General features: G+C 39.8%; 1 protein-coding gene across 3 annotated transcripts in view; it reads right to left on the reverse strand.

Moving 5' to 3' along the window:
- Positions 1-2,501: 2,501 nt before the first annotated feature.
- RHOBTB3 (Rho related BTB domain containing 3) overlaps positions 2,502-15,638 on the reverse strand; it is a 64,031-nt gene continuing 50,894 nt past the window's right edge. For 2 of the 3 annotated variants that reach the window (XM_070743007.1, XM_070743006.1), the window contains exons 10-13: positions 14,454-14,627; positions 12,510-12,676; positions 7,100-7,196; positions 2,502-5,447 (exon numbers count right to left, since the gene is read on the reverse strand). In XM_070743007.1, the coding sequence (XP_070599108.1) occupies positions 5,332-5,447; positions 7,100-7,196; positions 12,510-12,676; positions 14,454-14,627 (554 nt within the window). In that variant the 3' untranslated portion in view covers positions 2,502-5,331. The remainder of the gene's footprint in view (positions 5,448-7,099; positions 7,197-12,509; positions 12,677-14,453; positions 14,628-15,638) is intronic. The other variant, XR_011558344.1, reaches the window with a different exon arrangement.

Raw genomic sequence — 15,638 nt, forward strand, 5'->3', positions numbered from 1 at the left:
AATGAGTCTGTTGAAAGGTTTTTTATTACTTAATAAGCATATATTCTTGTCACAGTTCAGGCATTTATGAAACTTAGGTTTTTTTAAAATGTTATTTTAAAAGGAAGAGGCCATTATTTTAAGTGTTGCTAAGAAATATAATAGCGAGTTCCTTTTTGAAGCTGTTGTCATTAGATACATGTAATTGGTGTAGAAAATAATGGATATTTAAGTAACATAAACCTAGGCATGTTTTTTAGCTTCATCTTGGCTATGTTCTGTCCTTACAAGTAGTGATGGGCTACCAAATTTTTTACTACCACACTGTGGGCGTGGCTTATGCATTTTGTTTCAACATCTTTCAGTGCAAATTGGGTGCTCTGGGGTGGAGGTCCAAATTTTGCTACCGGTACTACCCGTAGGAGCCCATCACTGTTTACAAGTAAATGCATAATTTAAACATAAACCGATAGAGCATATTTATTTATTGCTCATGGGGATATACCAAGTTATAATCTTAAAAGGTTATCATTGTTACCTTATTGTTACGGCCAACAAACAACACAGATTTTCAAACACCATTCGAAAAATGACACAAGTTAGAGGAGCAAAATGATCAGGAGAACTGAATACTTTCCCCTATGAGAAAAGTTTGGAATGTCTGAGCATTTTTACTTTGGATAAAAGGCACAGAACTTGGGGTAAGCATATGAGTGAGGTACATAAAATAATATATGGTACAGTGACATACTTTTATTATTGCAAGGATGATGTCCACTCACTTGTATTGCTTTCAAAGGGGATAAGATGAATTCACCTGGGTCAAATTGTAACTATTCTGGATTGGAAACAGGATATTTTCAAATACCCATGGTAGGAGAAGTAAAATTAAGAGAGGAGAATGCTTACAAGTATAACAGAGTATAACAAGTACAGTGTTCCCTCGATTTTCGCGGAGGATGTGTTCCGAGACGGTCCGCGAAAGTTGAATTTCCGCGAAGTAGAGATGCGGAAGTAAATACACTATTTTTGGCTATGAACAGTGTCACAGGCCTTCCCTTAACACTTTAAACTCCTAAATTGCAATTTCCCATTCCCTTAGAAACCATTTAGATTATTACTCACCATGTTTATTTATTAAAGTTTATTAAAAATATATTTATTAAAGGCAGACAAAAGTTTGGTGATGACACATGACGTCATCGGGCAGGAAAAAACGTGGTATAGGGGAAAAACCCGCAAAGTATTTTTTAATTAATATTTTTGAAAAACCGTGGTATAGAGTTTTTGTGAAGTTCGAACCCGCGAAAATCGAGGGAACACTGTATATACAAGTATAACAGAAGAATCTAGTTGGCCATCGTGCAAAATAAAATCCTTTTTACTTTGCCCCAATATGAAAGGGAGGGAGAGAGGGAAGGAGGGATAAACACTGTGACAGTCTATTTACTTTTCCTATACAGGTGTAGTCATTCAATTACAATTGTAATGAAGCCTGCCAAGGTTTTTTATGGGCCAGTTTTGCAGAAAACTGCAAGCAAATGCTAATTTTGGAGAAACCATCACGATTACGAGACACTGCAATAAATGCAAGTTGAAGTGTGATCATATGACCCTTGGGAGAAGTGGAGGTCATATATACCTCCAGGGGTGTTCTTCAGAACTTCGAATGGTTGCTATGCAACCACTCACAAGTCAAGAATTACCTGTACTTAGCCTTTTCATCATTTATTTGTTTGACAATGAAACTTTGTCTTTAGGATTAAATTTTGAGGTCTTTTAATATCACTGCATAGAACAGTTCACAAAATATGCAATTTTATAGGCTACCATTCAACCTATGCAAAAGCATTTGTATCAATAGGGCATCTGTTGATTGCGAAAAAATTGACCAGCAACAGTCAATGCCTGGAATACATTACCTCACTTTGTAGTTTCTTCCCCAACCCCCCAAAACTTTAAACTTAGACTGTCACCCCATTCCTAAGAGGCCTGTAAGGGAGTGCATAAATGCACAATCGTGCCTACCTTCCCTGTCCTAATGTACCTGTTTTTGTAAATTTTCTTGTACTCATAACTATGCTTGTATAATCACGTTTATGCTGTGTTTATACTTTGTGTGTAATCATATATATGCTTGACTAAATAAATAAACAAATAAACAAACAAACAAACAAATAAACAAATAAATAAATTTGTTGTCTTCCTTTAAAGACATCCCTAAACTCAATTTAACCGAGATCTCTCTCATGAACACTGGATTTGAGGTATTAAAAAAGGAAATATAAAGCTGTTCAGTGCTTCAGATGTGGTTATGAACAAATGAAGCCCTGACTCTAACTCAGAAAGAATGATGTGTCTCTTTCTGCACTTTTCTGCACATTATGATATACAGTATATTTTCCTAGTCAAAATCTGCTGCTTTGCATTGCCAATTAAATACTTACAATAAAGCCTATACAATGTGTGATAATTGTTCTAATTTAAATGCTAAGATCAAATCAAATACAGACAGCTTTAAAAGTGTTTGGACTGCATCTATTTAATGGATAGTCACATGAAATAAGCACTTAATAAAAATGTCATATTACAAGGAATTAAATAGCATAATTAAATATTGTAAATTTAAGAACCTGTTAACCTGAAAAATTATTACATACTCAACACATGCCAAAATAAAAGGGCTTTTTTTGCAGCAAAGCCACAATCATTCATGTCATAAATTTCAATAAATATTTTAATTGCAATTTTAAGGTTGCATCTCTGTAAACTTCCATGCTGGCTTGATATTGACATTTATCATTTAAAAATATATGAGTGTGTAAATGCTTTTCTTATAAAAATAGATTTTAAATGAACGCATTCAATATAGGATGTTTGTAGATTGTTATTTATCAATTATTGGGTATTAATAAATATAATGTTATTAGAAATGTAGAAGTTGCTGCAGATTATCTTTCACAGTAGGCATAACTGTTCATTAAAATGTTTAAGAAATATAATAAATTACAATGTAATCATATGGATTTGAAGGACTATGAATAGCTGTCATAATCCGAGAAGAGATTATAGTTCAGTGCATGTGCATTCCAAAGTATGAATACTGTCATTTTATCAGCTATTTTGCAAAACATGCCATTTGCACCCAAGGATTTGCAGGTTACTAGTTATTATTTATGCATATCTGCAGGTGAATTCAAAAATGTTCAACAATACAGTATTCCTATCTATGTAAGAATTCATGAACATAAAGTACTCCATATGTGACTTCCCATTCTGTCTCTACACAGGATTGTAACAGCAATCTTTAACTCTCATTTTTTCTAAGTTGCAGAGAAATTAATATTTCTGCTTCATACTATCATCTATAATTATCTTCATCTACTACCGCATTGGAATGTTAATATTTTCAGGATGAAATGTATCATAATTATACACATCAGTGTTCAGATAAAATGAACATTTACACCAAATCATAATCTTAAAACATTTGAGTCATTTGAAAAATTATGCCTAGTTTTATAGATAAAATAACTAATTAAATACCAAATCAGTTTGTGATTTATTGTTGTTTTAGTACACAGAATCTTTGTGGCTGCTTACTTAACAAATAGGCATTGTTATAGGGGAATTTTCATTGTTATCATACTGATTTTTACAAATATATTACCATTTTTAAATTAAAGCAAAGGGACAGTTTATAAATTGATTTTAATGTATCTATTTCCATGGAACTTATAGTCATACAAAAATGCTGAAAATGTTTTAAAGTTTCCTTAATAAAATATCCATTATAGAAATAAATTAGTTACTTGGCATTTTAAAAAGAATACAAAACATTATATAAAACATTATTTATAAAAATCATTGTAATATATGTGGGTGAAGCAGTGCATTGTCTTTGAAAGTGTGTGTGTGTGTGTGAAAGTGGGTCAGATAATTCCTGGTTCAAATGTTGCTTCATTAACCATTGGAACATTCTAACGCCCCGAGTCTGCGGAGAGGGGCGGCATACAAATCTAATAAATAAATAAATGCCACTTTTCTACATATGGAGGATGAAATGTGGAGGTCACTGCACTCTATGTCGGTTGTAAAATATATACTTAACCACATATAAAGATAGAAAATAGCAATAATGTGCACCTACACAAAAATGGGAGGTACAAAATCCTCAGAAACTTGACCAGATCAGTCCCGTTGCCTAAATACGGCACAGACCTATCTGGGAAAATTGACAAGAATGCTTTAATGATAAAATGTTTCTAGGGAAAATGAACATGCGGCACAGCCCCTTGTTAAGTTTATTTTTAAAAAATGTGAAATGAGAAGGGAATTATAGGAAGGACTCAGTGGATCAATGTGCTTATGCCCCAAGAGCATAAAAGGTTTGGACCCATATGATCAGAGTATGTAAAATCCTTTTTTTTTCCCTTGGCCTCTCACATACTAAATATAGGAAATCAACTGTAGCACAGCTTTCAGGGATGAATTAAATATATACAAACACAAACACAGGCCATTGCTTGAATTTACACATATCTTTTAGGAATAATGTTCTTTTCAAAATTGTGAAATGATTGTTAAATTACTATCTATTCAGTTGGAAGAATTTAAAATTGTTATTGTCAGAATACTGTAAATGGATTATTATTTCACAAAAAATAAACTTAAGACTTTTATATATACATACATACATACATACATACATACATACATACATGTGTGTGTGTGCGTGTGTATGCGTGTATATGCAATATTTATAGGAAACAATACCAAAATATTTTTGAAACCTAATTTTGTTTTGCAACACCTAGAAAAACCATACTGAGATTCTTTGCCTATACAAGATTCCTCAATGAGGGGAAAGTTTAAATAACTTTCTGAGGAGATTTTTTTCCAGAAATTTGATGCCGATTGGGATGAGGTACATTTTTAATTCCAAAATAGAATCTTCCTTTTACAAGCTCTGTATTTTTACAAAATATAAAATTTCTAAAAGCTCATAAATAACTTACTAAAATCTTCAAAGGAAATAGCTTTAAAAAGTGAATAATGAATGCAGAATCTCTCCGTCAAGCTCCTGGAATCCTAGATACATAATAGGCTAACAAATATTTCAAATTCGTACATATTCCTCTAAAAAATTAAAAATAGTATACAATCCGACCTAACAATACAACTGAAATTCACCTTAGTCAATGCATATGTTACAATATGTTTCACATGCTTTTAAACAGTGCTGTAGTTATTCATTAGCTAGTGCAACATTTCAGCTAAATATCAAATTTTAGTTGTAAGATTTCTGAAGCACAGCTCATTCATAAATAAAAAAAAATTTTTTTTTAAGTTTTACATTATTAGACAATGACATTTCCGAGAATGAATGTAGTTCCTGTACTCCGCAAGCTGTCTCAGGTACATACTAGAAGGCCATCTGTGCAACTCTATGAAATTGCGTTCTTCCACTGGAAAAAAAAGGTAAAGTGTTGTATATCTTTTTAATACTATTTTTTTTAAATATCACCTTTATTTGATTATTTGATATCAAAGCGAGAAAAAGGACCACATCGGCCGTCATAAAACTGTGACTGGTTAAAATACAATAAAATTGGCTAAAATAGAGGGAATTTGAATAAATAATAAGTTAAAATGCAGTATAATATGCTAAAATTGAGTAGTAAAACTTGAGAATATAACTCGTGCAAAGGATTATATTAAACAAATCTAAGATACTGATATAAATATTCTTAAGTGAGTTCATCTCCTTTGCATGCCACCCCAATATGTTCTATAAAACGTATTCTCATCTGAATAGCCCTGACTATAAACTTAGCGGTTCTAGAAACTACATATATATTTGTACCCTGAAGAAAATATGATAATTGTTTATGACAGTCCCAGTGTGTGATTTTGTCAAGTAGGGGCTGTATTTTTTAGTACTAGAAGGGTGCTTATTCAGCCTAATAAGTCTGAATGTTTAAAACATTTTTCTTTATAAGCCAGAAATCTGTGTGGTTTGCCTTATCAAAGTATAACTAATACTAGTTGGGGGAAAGATTAAAAGCAACGTGAGAAAATATTATTTTACTGAAAGAGTAGTAGATCCTTGGAACAAACTTCCAGCAGACGTGGTAGATAAATCCACAGTAACTGAATTTAAACATGCCTGGGATAAACATATATCCATCCTAAGATAAAATACAGAAAATAGTATAAGGGCAGACTAGATGGACCATGAGGTCTTTTTCTGCCGTCAGACTTCTATGTTTCTATGTTACTTCCTCATTTTGACAAGATGACAACAATTATCTGAAAACACCAGTAGTCCACCCACTCAGCCTGACGGTATTAGGATGGTAAAAGCAATTGTGACAGGTGATAGTACAAATAATTTATTTATTCTATTTTTTTTAATGCCGCCCTTCTCCTTAGACTCAGGGCGGCTTACAACATGTTAGCAATAGCACTTTTTAACAGAGCCAGCACAATACGGGTCCTCATTTTAAAATAATAATATAAAAGTAATCAAGGCCCTAAAGAATTTTATAAGTAACATCTTGAACTGCACCCAGAAGCTCACTAATAACCAATGCAGCTCATATACCAACTATGAAACATGGGCATGAGAGGCAGGTAGCATACATATTTAATAGATTATTACTACAGTGTCCAATATTACTTGTGCCACTGCCTTTTGAACGAGCTATAGATGATCACTAAGGGGAGCTCCATGCAGAATGTGTTGCAATAGTCCAATTATGAGTAGAGCATGAGCAACCATTGTTTTAGGCCTGGGTTTCTTTAATCCCTCAAAGACATTCTCCCCCTTCACAAGATTTTTGGAGTCTCCCCTGCAACCTTTTACAGTTTTGGAAAGATCTTTAAAATTTTAAGTATCCCAAAAATTGTTTCATGCAGTATTTGCACAACAAGCCTTCTTTTTACATTTAACTAAATGCAGAAAGACAGATTCCACTTGATTTAAAATTGGTGACAAGACAGCATCGCCCCCTCTTGCTAAAGAATATCAATTTATACATCCGTTTGATATGGAAAAACAACACAATTTATCTCTTTAAATAAAATCAAGCTATTTAGGAAACAAGTTGTCAGTTACCTGAAAGATCTTCAAACTCAGGTTTCTGACTGAAGATTAAGTAATTGGAAGCAATAAAATGAAGCAGCCAATTTGAAAGGCAATCCGAGTTATGAAACTGGGACAAAAGATTAAAAAATAAAAGAATATTGGTACTATAGCAAGGAGTTGAGTCAAATACTATAACTAGACTAAACCTTTGATTTGTAGAAAGATAGTAGTGGTGTAACAGTTAAGATACTGGACTGTGACCGGAATATAGGCAGTTTGATATCCAAGTATCATGTGACACTGGTGGGATGATCTCCCATTCTTACCACAACTCCTGCCTGTTGTACATACTCCTGGTCAATTGGAGGAGGATGAAGAAATTGAGGACTCTGATACAGATAGTGTTTATGAATTAGTGGTGGGCCCAGGGTTACAGGTAGTAGAACAGGTGGGAGGCCAGCCACAGGATGTGGCTATGAGTCCAGAATCTAGTGAGGAAGAATCAGACATTCGCTGGGTCAATCCTAAATTCAGAAGGATCTAAAAATGTAAGGAACAGCTGTTTAGAAGAAGATATTAAGGGGAGGAATGGGTTAAATACTGGAGTGATATATTTGGTACGTCAGGGGGTCAGTGGGGAAGAAGGGTGGAGTTTCAATGTTGTAGGGCTAAAATGAAAGGTATTTCCGTTCAGCTCCCAAGCAAGCAAATGCAGTCTGTGTTATTTTACAGTCATTTCTGCTGTTTTTGAATCATGTTGTGAATACATAAATCTTGTTAAACGGAGAAGGCTGGGAGGAATGTATGAGGAATGCAATTAAGAAATATAACGAGAGGAAGAAGAATGTGCTAGTATGAACTGTATTTTGAATACAGAAGGGAAGAGAAATAAAGATGGAGTTTCTTTGTTTATGAAATACTGCATTTAGTAAGAGTTATTTGTAATAGCTAAAGTTCTACCAGAAACCAGAAAACTGCCCACCTAGCAGTTTGAAAGCATACAAATGTGAGTAGATAGTTCTGTGGATTTTTTAAAAATGGGACTATCTAAGCCAGTGATGGCAAACCATTTTTGGTTTGTGTGCCAAAAAGGGTGTGTGTGGGAGTGCTATAATGTGTGCACGTGCCCACATCCCTTCCCTCCACCCCATGCATGCGTACCCCCCCCTGCATTGCCCCCACACACGTGCCTTCTACTGCACGAATCCCAGCGGCCGATAAGGTCCCACAGAGTTGGCCTTCTCCGGGTCCCGTCGACCAAACAATGTTGTTTGGCGGGCCCCAGGGGAAGAGCCTTCTCTGTGGCGGCCCCGGCCCTCTGGAATCAACTTCCCCCAGAGATTAGAACGGCCCCCCCCTCCTTGTCTTTCGCAAATTACTCAAGACCCACCTTTGTCGCCAGGCATGGGGGAGTTAGGATATTCCTTCCCCTAGGCCATTAGAAGTTATGTATGGTATGTTTGTGTGTATGTTTGGTTTTTATAGTAAGGGGTTTTAGTTGTTTTATTAAATTGGATTGTTACATGTTGTTTTTTATCATTGTTGTTAGCCGCCCCGAGTCTGCGGAGAGGGGTGGCATACAAATCCAATTAATAATAATAATAATAATAATAATAATAATAATAATGTGCACAACCCCCGTCCCGACACATGTGCACAGGCCTCACTGAAGCTGGGACGTGAAATAAAAGGGCCAAACCAGAAGTTCAGAAAAGCGGACTTCCAGTTTGCCATTGTGCTGTTTTTCTACTCCAGAGGATTCAGGGAAGCATCCTGAAGCCTCAGAGTGCAAAAAGCAGCACAACGGGCAAACCGGAAGTGCGTTTTCTGAACTTCCGGTTTGTCCGTTGGGCGGTTTTGTGCTCCAGGGCTTCAGGGAAGCTTCCTTGAAGTGTTCAGAGGGTGAAACAGCCTTTCCCTAGGCCAAAAAGCATCTGGCCAGCACGCACTCTCATGCTGGAGCTGACACAGGGCAACATCTCATGTGCCGTCCAATACGGCTCTGCATGCCACCTATGTCACATGTGCCATAGGTTTGCCATCACAGATCTATGCAGTGTTTCATATACAGTGATCCCCCGGGTATCGCGACCCCGATCATTGCGAAACGGCTATATCGCGAGTTTTCAACCCGGAAGTAACACCATCTGCACGCATGCGTAGATGGTGGAGTTTGCGTTCCGGCAGATCAGCTGCTGGGCGGCCGAAGGAACGTTCCTTGGGTCTTCCCGCCGGCATGGGGGGCTTCCTAGCACCCCCCAAACCCGGGTTGGGGGCTCGGGGGGGTGCTAGGAAGCTCCCCATGATGGCGGAGACCTGTTAAAACACTCGCGTGGCTTCCAAACTGAGTCCTGAAGCCAAGCGCAGAAGTTCGCCTTTGGCGCTTGGCTTCAGGACTCAGTTTGGAAGCCGTGCGAGTGTTTTAAAAGGTCTCTGCCAACAATGGGAGCTTCCTAGCACCCCCCAAACCCGGGTTGGGGGCTCGGGGGGGGGGTGCTAGGAAGCTCCCCATGATGGCGGAGACCTGTTAAAACACTCGCGCGGCTTCCAAACTGAGTCCTGAAGCCAAGCGCAGAAGTTCGCCTTTGGCGCTTGGCTTCAGGACTCAGTTTGGAAGCCGCGCGAGTGTTTTAAAAGGTCTCCGCCAACAATGGGAGCTTCCTAGCACCCCCCAAACCCGGGTTGGGGGCTCGGGGGGGGGTGCTAGGAAGCTCCCCATGTTGGCGGAGACCTGTTAAAACACTCGCGCGGCTTCCAAACTGAGTCCTGAAGCCAAGCGCAGAAGTTCGCCTTTGGCGCTTGGCTTCAGGACTCAGTTTGGAAGCCGCGCGAGTGCTTTAAAAGGTCTCCGCCAACAATGGGAGCTTCCTAGCACCCCCCAAACCCGGGTTGGGGGCTCGGGGGGGGTGCTAGGAAGCTCCCCATGTTGGCGGAGACCTGTTAAAACACTCGCGCGGCTTCCAAACTGAGTCCTGAAGCCATCATGGGGAGCTTCCTAGCACCCCCCCCCCGAGCCCCCAACCCGGGTTTGGGGGCGCGAGTGTTTTAACAGGTCTCCGCCATCATGGGGAGCTTCCTAGCACCCCCCCGAGCCCCCAACCCGGGTTTGGGGGGTGCTAGGAAGCTCCCATTGTTGGCGGAGACCTTTTAAAACACTCGCGCGGCTTCCAAACTGAGTCCTGAAGCCAAGCGCCAAAGGCGAACTTCTGCGCTTGGCTTCAGGACTCAGTTTGGAAGCCGCGCGAGTGTTTTAACAGGTCTCCGCCATCATGGGGAGCTTCCTAGCACCCCCCCGAGCCCCCAACCCGGGTTTGGGGGGTGCTAGGAAGCTCCCATTGTTGGCGGAGACCTTTTAAAACACTCGCGCGGCTTCCAAACTGAGTCCTGAAGCCAAGCGCCAAAGGCGAACTTCTGCGCTTGGCTTCAGGACTCAGTTTGGAAGCCGCGCGAGTGTTTTAACAGGTCTCCGCCATCATGGGGAGCTTCCTAGCACCCCCCCCCGAGCCCCCAACCCGGGTTTGGGGGGTGCTAGGAAGATCCCATTGTTGGCGGAGACCTTTTAAAACACTCGCGCGGCTTCCAAACTGAGTCCTGAAGCCAAGCGCCAAAGGCGAACTTCTGCGCTTGGCTTCAGGACTCAGTTTGGAAGCCGCGCGAGTGTTTTAACAGGTCTCCGCCAACATGGGGAGCTTCCTAGCACCCCCCCGAGCCCCCAACCCGGGTTTGGGGGGTGCTAGGAAGCTCCCATTGTTGGCGGAGACCTTTTAAAACACTCGCGCGGCTTCCAAACTGAGTCCTGAAGCCAAGCGCCAAAGGCGAACTTCTGCGCTTGGCTTCAGGACTCAGTTTGGAAGCCGCGCGAGTGTTTTAACAGGTCTCCGCCATCATGGGGAGCTTCCTAGCACCCCCCCGAGCCCCCAACCCGGGTTTGGGGGGTGCTAGGAAGCTCCCATTGTTGGCGGAGACCTTTTAAAACACTCGTGCGGCTTCCAAACTGAGTCCTGAAGCCAAGCGCAGAAGTTCGCCTTTGGCGCTTGGCTTCAGGACTCAGTTTGGAAGCCGCGCGAGTGTTTTAAAAGGTCTCCGCCAACAATGGGAGCTTCCTAGCACCCCCCAAACCCGGGTTGGGGGCTCGGGGGGGGTGCTAGGAAGCTCCCCATGTTGGCGGAGACCTGTTAAAACACTCGCGTGGCTTCCAAACTGAGTCCTGAAGCCAAGCGCAGAAGTTCGCCTTTGGCGCTTGGCTTTAGGGCTCAGTTTGGAAGCCGCGCGGGTGTTTTAAAACGTCGCTGCCAACATGGGGAGCTTCCTAGCACCCCCCAAACCCGGGTTGGGGGCTCGGGAGGGTGCTAGGAAGCTCCCCATGTTAGCGGAGACCCGTTAAAACACTCGTGCGGCTTCCAAACTGAGTCCTGAAGCCAAGCGCAGAAGTTCGCCTTTGGCGCTTGGCTTTAGGGCTCAGTTTGTAAGCCGCGCGGGTGTTTTAAAACCCCAATCTTCGGCTCCTCGCTGCTGCGGCGGAAGTAAAAACACCATCTGCGCATGCGCAGATGGTGTTTTTACTTCCGCAGCGCTACTTCGCGAAAACCCGATCATTGCGAGGGGTCCTGGAACGGAACCCTCGGAATGATCGGGGGATCACTGTAGTCACATTTGCATTTTAAGCTTTTGTTTCTCTCTACTTTGCATTAATTAAATTAGAAAGCTTTTAAATTAAAGTGTTCTATATTTCCTTCAATACAGAATATATAACTTTATGACAATTTCTTCCATTTTCAGTGTTTTCTCTGTCTGCTACTTCTAAACAGACAGCAATGAAGGTATGTCATATTTCTTATAATTAGGTAGCATGTAACTCTATTGTACTAGAAATGTAAAATATTTAAATTAAACTCACTTAAGGCATGTTTATTTATATTTAAACGTTTGTACTTTTCAACCAGTAAGTCAAACATGCTTTTATGACCAAACCACTATATGGATATTGCATTCTGTACAGTTACAAGATAACACTGTATCTGCTTATATGATTTAAAAATAAATGCTTTATGCATTACATTTTTTCATATTGTTTTCTGTTGCTTGAAAATATTGAGAATTTTATATCACTAATTTATATAACTATTACATCAGCAGTTTACACAGTAAGATAATAATTAACATGGGAAATAATAATATGAAAATAATTTCAAATTAATTTTAGTATTGATGTCTTTCCACAGATCAGTTCTTTAATAATAAAAAGGCGGGGAGGATTCAGCTATCCTTGCCCCTCAGAATCAAGTTTACAGTTGGTCCATTAACTGCAGTTTAATATTGAGCAATCCACAAGTGGTATGTATTCCATCATATAAAAACAATTTTTATTTTCAAAATGAATCAGCCTTTGTTAACTACTGAAAAGATACAGATAAACAATATATCAACAGGGAGTACTTACTTTTGCTTTCTGAAGCAAGCTGACCACGCTCAGGCTTGTAGATGTTAATTCTCTACTAGGCATGCTCTGGAGTTGTGTAATTATATAAAGCTCACAGATGTGCTGGAGCCTTGAAACCTGGTACATCTCAGCACATATTAAAAGTGACATGGCTTGCAGAATGCTAGCTGATTAAAATATGAAACCCAAATTAAAACCGATGCAATAATTATTCACTGGTTTAAATATCATATCAATTTGCAATTCCTATACTACTGATTCACAATGAGTTTTTTAAAAAACACTCTGCCACTAAGTATAAAACTTGAGATTTGATATCTGTAAAATAGACCATTATCTCATCTCTTCAAAGTGGCTATGCCAAAGATGAATGCAATGCATGTTTAATTAAATATGTTGCTTTCACTTATTCACACCCCAAAACATACATCAAAGTCACTTGCAAATTAATAAACACAAAGTATCATTCCTGATATAAAAATAGATTGTATAAAAATTATTTTATCCAACAAACAAGACTTTTAGCCTCCTAGTGTCTATTGGAATCTGTGTGAATTAAACCCTTTAATTTTATTTAATTAATAACAATTCAAACTGTTAGGAATCTCATTTTAGAATAAACAGAATCAAGCTTTTAGAAGCACCTGTTTTTGACTACTGTTGTTAATACATTGCTGAGATATTTTACTATCGTTTAACAATAAGTAATGTGTTCAAATCTATTTACAGTGATACCTCGTCTTACGAACTTAATTGGTTCCGGGAGGAGGTTCGTAAGGCGAAAAGTTCGTAAGACGAAACAATGTTTCCCGTAGGAAACAATGTAAAACAGATAAATGAGTGCAAGGGAAAAAAATGCAAAACGGTGCTCCGCTGGGCGGCAGCGCCCGGTTGTCACCTTTTGAAACAGCCAGGGGCTTCTCGGCATTCTCCTGAATGCTGAACCCGGAGGTTCGGCAAAAGTTCGGGTTCGGGAGGCCATCAAGAAGCGCCGCCGCCCGGCTGTCAACTTTGCAGAAGAGCCGCAGAGCTGTCGACCGGTCGGGAGGCTCAAACGGAGGTGGGGGATCCCAATGGGGAATTCCATGGGCGGAGCTTTGATGTCACGAAGATGTCCTTCCTGGAGTCCACATTTCGGCTGGCCAGGAAAGACGTCTCCGTGACGTCAAAGCTCCGCCCATGGAATTCCGTATTGGGATTCCCCACCTCCGTTTGAGCCTCCCGACCAGCCGACAGCTCTGCGGCTCTTCTGCAAAATTGACAACTGGGCGGCGGCGCTTCTCAGCAGCCTCCCAAACCCGAACGCTTAACCCGAACTTTTGACGAACATCCGCGTTCGGATTTCGGGAGAACGACAAGAAGCCCCCCCGGCTGTTTCAAAAGGTGACAGCCTGGCGGAGGCGCTTCTTGGCGGCCTCCCGAACCTGAACTTTTGCTGAACTTCTGGGTTCGGCGTTCAGGAGAACGTTGAGAAGCCCTCCGGCTGTTTCAAAAGGTGACAGCTGGGTGGCGGCGCTTCTCGGCGGCCTCCCGAAACCAAACCCGAACTTTTGCTGAACTTCCAGGTTCGGCGTTCGGGAGAACGCCGAGAAGCCCCCCCGGCTGTTCCAAAAGGTGACAGCTGGGCGGCGGCGCTTCTCGGACGAATCCGAATGCCGAACCCCAACTTTTGCTGAACTTCCGGGTTCGGTGTTCACGGTGGCGGGTTCGTAAGGCGAAAAAAGTTCGTATGAAGAGGCACAAAAATCCCGAACCCCGGGTTCGTATCTCGGAAATTTGGTAAGATGAGTGGTTCGTATCACGAGGTACTACTGTATATCCAAATGCAAAAATCAATATATTCACAGCTCTCTGAAAAGCCAAGACAATCCAAAAATTCCTTTTTGAGCTATCATAGTATTTAATGCTATTTGAAACTAAAGTCACTGCAATTTATTAGCATACCTGGACAACAGGAGTCTGTATACAGATACTCTAAAAAAGACAGAAATGTATCCTTGGAAATTCCATACACTGGAACCAAAAAACTATTTGATTCAATATAGTTGCCATTAAACATAGCAGCCATTACTTCACAGCGAGCCACCAGGACTGCTTTGTGAGCTGGTACTGTAGCACCTACAAGGAAAGATGTTGGATAAAAATAGTACTAGGTGAGGCAGGATGGTAAGAAATAATAATATATTATTATTTACAATTATAAATTAATGATTAATTATAAATGTATCTGCTGCAAAATATTTATAAATGGCAAGATTGTTCAAGCATCGACATTTCAAGAAAAGCATCACATTTCAACACAGAACAAGAATAAAGGTTTAGTTAAACTTGATTCAGGATAGCATACAATTCCCTTCCCAAATATCATAGATTTTAGCTATTTTGGGACTGCAAATTTCTAGCCAGCAGTTCCCATACTATGCTGACTGGGAAATCTTGGTATTACATTTCTAAAACATGTTGAGGAGATATTTTGGATTGTTTTATTAACACTGCAATCATATACTGTAAATTTATCCTATATTTATCCTATATGTAGAAATTCAGATTTAATGGAATATGTATCCACAATCTGTTTAGCATAAAATATTCTGATTTGTGAATCTATTCCAACTGCCTTTGATATATATGAAATTAATATCTTCTACGTATTAATTGAGTGTTTCTTATTCAATTCTGTGGCATTTTTTTAGTAAATATACTTAAAAATAAATCATACTATGTTTGAAAATCCATTCCTAAATATTACTACTCTATTCAAGATTAGTACTGTATTGCAGAAACAAACTGGCCATGGAAATGTCTATTCCCATTAATTAATGCGGCAATAGTGCCCACCACAAATTCTACCTCTTTCTTTAAAAGGAAATAAAGAATAGACTGAAAGACATTTATTTTGCAGGTGCAGTGGAAAGCTCCAATGAAGCAGACTGTTTCTTTGAAAATAAAATTGCCAAAAAGCCATTTAGAAGTTGCCAAAAAGCATTCTGACATTTGATGTATGGTTAAAGAAAGAAAAAAGCCTTCCAACATTTCCTATTTTTAACGCATTATTCTGCAGCAATATATTCTGGCAATATATTCTTATCTATAAGCACATTCGGGCATGGTACTCGCTAATGACTACTT

This window comes from Erythrolamprus reginae, chromosome 2 (genome assembly GCF_031021105.1).
Source record: "Erythrolamprus reginae isolate rEryReg1 chromosome 2, rEryReg1.hap1, whole genome shotgun sequence".
Classification (NCBI taxonomy): Eukaryota; Metazoa; Chordata; class Lepidosauria; order Squamata; family Dipsadidae; genus Erythrolamprus; species Erythrolamprus reginae.